Genomic DNA, 7,868 nt, shown 5'->3' with positions numbered 1-7,868 from the left:
ACTACTTGGAAGCAAAGTTAGTGAACTCCTTCTCACATACTTACTTCTCACATACTTTGGGAATCTTGCCAAAAGGGACCAGTCACTGGAGAATGACATCAAGCTTGGAAGGGTAGAAGGCCAGTGCAGGAGAGGAAGACACTTGACAAGATGAATTGACACAGTGACTTTGGTAATGGAGTCCGGTGTGTTAGAAATGATGAGTTTGGCTTAGGATAGAGCAAGTTTCAGAGTCATTCTTCATTGATTTACTATGAGTTATAGTTAACATGATGGCACATAACAGTAACAACAACTAATTTTCATTTACTATAACTTCTGTGTTGCTTTGATTCTCAGAACCTTCACACCAGATATTATAATCCCTGTTTCATAGATGGGGAAAGCTGAGACTCAGAGAGAAGAAAATAACTGCCGAAGGCCACAAAACCAGCAAGTGATGGAGTTTGTATTAGGACAGCCTGACAATGAATGCAAGATATATATACACTCTGGTGGCCTATTGGTAAGGATCTGTGCTGTCAACTCAAAGGCACACAGTTTAAATCCACCCACTGAACCAAGGGAGCAAGTTGGGCAATCGCCTTTCATGTGATTTACTTTCTCTGAAAGTTTATCTGGAGGATGAGCTATGAGTCTGTTCTGGCATGACAGTACATGATAACAAAATATGTATTTCCCCCAATACTACTCTGCCTTACTTGGAGTTCTGGGGGCCTAGGGGTAAGAAGTTAGACTGCCAATCCAAAGGAATTTGTTTTGAATCCATCAGCTGCTCCATGGGAGAAAGATGGTCAATTTCCTTTCCTGCTGCTGTTGTCTCTGAAAACCAACTGAAAAGTCAGGCATGGGTTAGTTTTGACTTGACAGTACATCACAGCAAACACAACTTTGCTTTATATGTCATATGAAATGTGTGTGTTGAAGAATACATTGGAATACTATAGCAAAGTTAGAAGTATTAATATAAATATTTTATATCTGATTCAGCTGAAGCCCCTTCTACAGATGCCTCAAAAAAAAAGTTCTAAGCATACGGTGTCAGTGTTAGTTAATTCACCACTTCACAAATCACATTTTTAACAGTTGTGATGACTGAAACAAGCTCTGCTTTTTTTCAAATAATGTTTACCTTTTAGTCTTACTTTAGCACCAGTAACAATCACCTAAGCTTTCTACTCAATAATCTTGAGGATGGCCACCCTGGCTCACCCTACACTTTCTTTTCCTGGAACAGAAGTATTACTCAGTATCCTAATTACCCCACTTTAAACTACAATCCCTTGCAGTGTTTCTATTCATCTGAAGGTCCTTTTTGTGTAGTGTAGTGTAGTGTAGTGTAGTGTAGTGTAGCAAATGTATGCAAAGTATGTCATATACAAAGTTTATTGTATTTTCTTAGAGTTCAACAATTGCTATTGCATCTTTTCTTGCTTAATATTCCCTCCCACACCGCCACCACACCTCATCCCAGTCTCTTACTACTACACTGTATTTGCCAAATCCAAAGGGCCTGAAACACGGACACCTCTTCCAAACTTTTAAAATGGCAGCTCTTGCTAGAAAACCTCTGGAGACACAAGTTTGGAAAGTATGTTTGGAAGAGCGATGTTTTTCTCTGAGTTTGACAAACAAATTCAAAGGCATAAGCAGTGAGCCGTGGACGACCTGAGACAGATCCTTTCTCTCAGAATTCCCCACAGCACTGAGACAGACAGGAGTCCTGCTCAGCCGCACGCAAGCAGGGCTGGTTGGAGCTTCAGGTGTGGCGCTGGCTCCAAGCAGCTCGGTTCACAGAGGGCGGGCCGTGAAGTCTCCAGGTCCCCTCCCCGACACTGTGGCGCCACCAGCTGTCTCGCCCGCAGTCATCGCTGCCCGCCTGCTGACGTGTCGCCAAAGCAAGTCAGAGAGTAAATGAAGCAGGCGTGAGAGTCACAAAATATCACAAAGGAGTTGTTACTAAAGTTCTCTAGGTGTTCTTGTCTACCTTTCAGGTCGGTGCCTGTGCCTCGTATTCAGCACCATGGACAGCGCTCACGCCATGGGTCCAGGGCGTCTAGATGCCACTGGTTTCTGGAAGATCTGGCAGCTCTTTGACGTGGATGGTGAGTAAAACAAACCACCTGTTTGTTCAGGTGCAGAGGCACCTTTGTGCCCATCCTACTTATGCACTACTTTCCCTGAAAGGAAAGTTATCTTACCTGCACTGTAATGCAGTATAACTAATGTATTTGAACGTTTGAAAATTCAGAATACAGAATAAGAGGAATTTGTTTCCCTTTCCCATCTTTCTCTCTCTGTTTAAGTGTGTATGTTATGTTGTTTATACAGTTGAGTCTGAAACATTCTCTATTCTACACGGTCCTCCTGTCTCCACCGTGCTGGAGCCATGTTATAATCACAGTGTCAGTCTATCTTGTTGAAGGTCTTCATCTCTTTCCCAGCATGACGTCCTTTTCCAAGGACTCAAGAATGTGTGTGTGTGTTTGTGTATGTGTGAGTGTGTACACAGAGATACACGATTTCCAATAGTTATTTGAATGCATATTTGACAATATATGTATAGATATTTATCAGTATACCTATAGAATGGTAGTGATATATATTCTCATCTTCAATATTGAAGCTTAGCTATCTTAGCCCTAAATGTATTACTTTTCTTTCAGTAACTTTATTATGTTGTTGTTATGTGCCATCGAATCACTTATAAACTCTCAATTATTTCTAAGGAAGGGTGAATTTTGTTAACTTTTAAAAAAAGACACCCTCAAGTGATGGGAAACTACTTAGAAAAATGTGAAAGTTCTTAATGTTTGCTTTTTGTTAAAAATCTAAAAGGTATATTTTAATTCTGCAAACTACAATGCAATAGTTGCATTCTGGCAATTTTAAAAAAGACTTGATTTTATTTTAAAACTCATTCTTATTCATGGGGTAAAACTTTTTATTAAGTAGTTTTTACTTTTTAAGTATTAATATAGGCCTAAATGTAAAGCATCTACTTTGGAACATGTGGTTACTGCTAAAAAAAAAAAAATCTGTGTCTTTGATATGCACATGGTGATTGGAAGGGCAAAGAACTATGTTCATGAGGATTATCACAATTTCTATGTGATGCTAAAGACAAATTAAGATAAATACTAAGATATCACTTCCTATTTGTGATTCTTATTTACACTTATCTTTTTATTTTTAGAAAAAGGTTACATAGAAGAGAGAGAGGTTGATGCTTTCTTTTGCCACATGTTAACGAAATTGGGTGCTGATGTAAGTACTTGCACTGTTAAGTATCACTATTTAAGTATCTTTTCAGTGAAATACAGCAGGAACTAAGTCTATTAATCCCATCTGACTTCTTATCTACATTTCCTGTGTGTGCTTTTCCTCCCTTTCCTAGCAACAAAAAGGGATGCAGGCAGGTTTTTTCAAAAGGTATACAAGTGTAGTAACAGACCTGCTGGTCACTGAATTTCCATCTAACATCTGTCATCCCTTCAGAGATCACAATTATAGATTTAAGCAACTGTTTTGATTGTCTCCATGGTTTTGTCTGCTGATGGATATAGACCTGCAGATAAAGTATGCTCAGAAAGGTGGAAAAAATGTAAAGCACTTTAAGGTTTTAGGTGTTTAATGTTGCTTTTTTAATAGCAAGCCACAAACACAAATAATTTAACATGTTTTATCATTCATTTTATTAGAAGATGTTATATGTTTCCTAGATAATGATACATCAAAGAATAATAGTACATCCAGTGTCCATCTGTCCCCAATCTCTGTTGCTCACCTGTCTTTCCATCCCTCTATTTTGGCCCTCCGCCTCCTTATTTCTCTTTCATTCATCTTCAGCCTCTTTGCCTTTCATTTCCCTGTAATTTTAATGTCTTTTACTCTTTCACTTCTAGCTCTCTATTTTTTCCTGTCTCTTTTGTCATTATTTTTAATTCTCTTGTCAGTTTCTCATCTCTCTCATTCCCCTTTCTGTCACCTCCTTTGCCTTCTTCTCCTATCTTGTACCTTTTTCTATTCTGTCTCTATCTGCTTGCTTCTCTCTACTGTCCCTCCTCCATGCAGTCTATGAAGTGAGGGAGTGGCAAGTGAGAAGAATGGAAAAGAATACCCCTATTTCCCCTAAGGTTTTGAACTTTCAAGTACATCATTCCTTATTTCTGTACTTATACCAGCTTTTAGTAGAGAAGAGGAAATCTCTTCTAGGTGAAGTTACCCTTCATTATGCTTTCTAGCATCACACACTAATAGCACATGGGTGATACTTCCAGCCTTACCCACTGAGCTCTCATTTACTACTGTAAATGCTAAGTCTCCAGTGGTTACCGTTGTTTGCTTATTTGGTTTTATTTTTAGTTGCTTACCGGTTTACAGGAAAAGAAGGAGAATAGTTGTAATCGGTAAGTGCTGTTTTCAGTGTCCTAAACTGAAATTGCCTTCTTTTCAGTCATGGAGGATGGTTGTTCAAACACAAAATTTTCTGTAGGCTGATGACACTACATGATGCCTTCTGTGATTTTTGCTATTTTTTTTTCTTCACAATCATTTATTTATTTATTTAACATATATATTTTAATGAAAGTTTATAGAGACCTTAGGTTTTCATTCATTCATTGTTGCACACTTTCCTCCCTGTCCACCCCACCCCACCCCCAGTTAACTTTCCTCTTTGAAAAGTGAAAAAAAAAAACCCCAACTTTCACTGTTATACAATAACCCCCTCCCCCACCCCAGTCTATTTCACTATGAAGCTTTCATTCTGGACTTTTGTCAAGATAATAATGCTTAATCATATATTCCTCTTAAACAGTTCTCTCCCTCATCTCTTTCAATGTAGTATACATTATTTATCCCCTCTTAGTTTCCCCCCAACTCCAATGTCAGTCGCACTTGACAACAGAGGCACTATGCAGTATTTGTCTTTTTGTGTACTGAGATATTTCACTCAGCATAATGTCCTCCAGGATCACCCATTTTGTATAATATTTCATTAATTCCTTGTTTTTCTTTTCTTTTTTTTTTTAAATGGGCTGTGACCATTATTGAGAGCTGGAAGATATTAGCTTGTGCATATTGCCTGCTATTCTTACTGGCCCCTTCTGAGGTCTCGCCCGTAAACTAACCACCCCATTTAGGCACAAGCATGGTCTTTGTGGGAAAGAAGACAACAAATTACACACCAGTGCCCTGTGCTACTGTCTCAGTGCAGGTGCTTTTATGACTAAGACAATAGGAATGGAAAATTGCAGGGCTTTTAAACTGCTGGAAATAATTTTTTTCATGTTTTAGAATTATCCTTATTTGGTAAAATGCAGACACCTAAGTCTCATTCCCTAGGTATTTTAGTTCAATATATTTGGGATCTGTCTATGATCTTGCTTTTTAAAAACACCCTTAGTCTGTTTGTCTCTCTTTTCATCCTCTGAGCAAAGGTCTCTTCCCCTCTTGGAGGAAATTATAATCAAGCCAGACCCATTGAACTGTGGCAGCAGCTGTAGGCACCTTTCTCACCATCTGGTTAAGGTTACAGATTTTGGACACAGGGTAGTAAAGTTATTATATCTGCTGCTATTGGTTCCATTTTAAAATGTTGAGGTATGGCCCAGGGAGGAGAGATCTGGGACATTACTTGAGGACACTGTTCTTAATTATAGATATTTTTCTTGAGTAGTGAATGACTGTTATTAGGTATCATAAACAAAGACCCCATAACACGACCCTATTGTTGTTTGCCATCAAGTTGGACCAATGCATAGCTGACCCTCCAGTGGTTTTTCAGAGGCAGTTAATCTCACAAGAGGAGATTGTTTCTTTTTCTCCCACAGAGCAGCTGATGGATTTGAACTGAGTGCCTTTGGGATTGCAGCACAGTTTCTTACCACTAGGCCACCAGAGCACCCTATAAAGCAACCCTTGTTGTTGTTGTTATTGATTGCCTTGCAGTCTAGCACGACTCATAGCGACCCTTTGAACAAAAGGCATGGAGCCCCTCTCCAACTATCGATATTTCTCCAAGTTTATAGAGTTTCCAGAGGTATGTTGTTTAGGGAGTGGATGCTATTCCTGCTTTAAAAAAAAAGCAACCCTATAAACCACAAATCAGAACCTTATTCTATCCTGCACCATCTGCACTATCTTGCACCAATCTCTGCCATGCTAAAGACCATTGTTGCAGTAGTAACTGTGTCAATCTGTCTTGGTGGGGATCTTTCTCTCTTTCTCTGACTCCTCACCATTCCCAGCATGATGCCTTTATAAAGGACTGGTTGCTTCTGACAACTGGCCCAAAGTAAATGAGAAAAAAGTCCTTATCTTTTCCTTCAAGTTAGGTTTGTTCTTTTGATAGTCAATATATTCAATACTCGTAAGCAACACATAAATTCCTAAAGGTATCAATTTTTCTTTAGGTTTTTTTTTTTTATTCATTGTCCAACTTTCAAATGTATAGGAAAAAACTGAAACTACCATGGTTCTGGTCAGGGGTCTTTAAATTGAAATCCTAGCTCTTAGCATCTAAGACAGTCAACTTCCCAGTGTCTTGATTTCTTGACTGCTGCTACTATGGGTGTTGATTTGGAATTCAAGAAAAATTCCATTGTTGACAACTTCACTATTTTCTTCATCTATCATGACATTACCAACATAGAGAGAGCTCTGTTGGCCTAGTGGACAGAAAGCGATGCTACCAAGCCAAAGGTGCGTGATTTTAATATGCGACCCTCAGGCCTGGTTTTAATTGTTTTTGGTCAAACATTCTTCTAAGTGGTATAGCCCTCTGCCCATTTGCTGCTGTACAGAGGTAACTTGTGGTTGCTGTGAAGCTGAACACTATGACACTGATGTGTCAAGTGTGATGATGGTTACCCATGGTGGACAGTGTTTGGTGGAGCTTTCCAATTAAAACAAGCTTGGGAGCAGGAGTAGCATCCACTTCTGAAATAGCTTGCCTCCAGAAACTCTATGAACTTGGAGAAATGATGAAAGTTATACAAGTGTTCAGATCTTTCGTTCATAGGGTTGCTATGAGTGGTCTATGGCTTGATAGCACTTAACAACAACATCATGACATTACCTATTGGTCCAGTGGTGAGGATTTTTGTTTTCTTGATGTTGAGATGTAATCCATATTTAAGGCGATATGTTTTTGTTTTCTGCAGCAAGTCAGAGCATAAATGTGCTACACCCCTTATTCTTTAAGGGGTTATCAACAACCACTGGGGTTGTGGGGATTTTTTTGAGGGGGGATGTATTTTGTTGGTTTTGAAGTAGATTGCCACATCTTTCTTCTGAGGTGCCTCTGGGTGCACTCTAACCACTGTTTTTTCAGTTAAAGCTGAGCATGATAAATGTTTGTACCAAATAAGGTGTCAGTGTGATGAGTAGGTCCTAAGAAAATTCTTAATAATAGGACTTAACTTTAAACATAAAAGCCCCTTTAGCTGAAGGACAGTTATCATTTGCTTGTGGCACCTACTTTGCATGAGTAATTTCCAAGCAAGTGCAGAAGTGGGCAGCCAAGCAAGCCTCAAGGATGAGGCAGCCCCAATCTTGGTGTTTAGCAGCATCGAGCAGTTTCTGAGTCCTGAACAACTCCATTTTCTCTGCTTATTAGCAGGTCACAGAGAACCCAGAAGAAGGGATTTTGTGGTTTCTAACAGTAGGTTGCATGCTTGTCAGTCTCAAAGAGCAAATAGCCTGCTTGTAATTATCTGTTATTTTTTTTTTTCCCCTGTTAGGGAATACTTTAATAATAAAATATCTTTCCAATTACATTTTTTGTCTTGCTTTTTAAGAACTTTGTTGCTACATGCTCTCAAGTTGACTATGACTCTTTTTTTTTCTATAATTATATTTTATTA

The 7,868-nt window shown here is 38.9% G+C and overlaps 1 protein-coding gene across 1 annotated transcript in view; it reads left to right on the top strand.

Moving 5' to 3' along the window:
• The first annotated feature begins 2,023 nt into the window (after positions 1-2,023).
• The window catches only part of SCGN (secretagogin, EF-hand calcium binding protein), a 107,911-nt gene continuing 102,066 nt past the window's right edge, over positions 2,024-7,868 (top strand). Inside the window, exons 1-2 of the mRNA XM_006888681.1 lie at positions 2,024-2,105; positions 3,197-3,267. Coding sequence (XP_006888743.1) covers positions 2,024-2,105; positions 3,197-3,267 — 153 coding nt within the window. The remainder of the gene's footprint in view (positions 2,106-3,196; positions 3,268-7,868) is intronic.

The sequence above is a fragment of the Elephantulus edwardii genome, unplaced genomic scaffold, assembly GCF_000299155.1.
Source record: "Elephantulus edwardii isolate Elephantulus edwardi_28Jun2011 unplaced genomic scaffold, EleEdw1.0 scaffold00070, whole genome shotgun sequence".
In the NCBI taxonomy this organism is placed as follows: Eukaryota; Metazoa; Chordata; class Mammalia; order Macroscelidea; family Macroscelididae; genus Elephantulus; species Elephantulus edwardii.
This window is presented reverse-complemented; position numbering and strand designations above follow the sequence as displayed.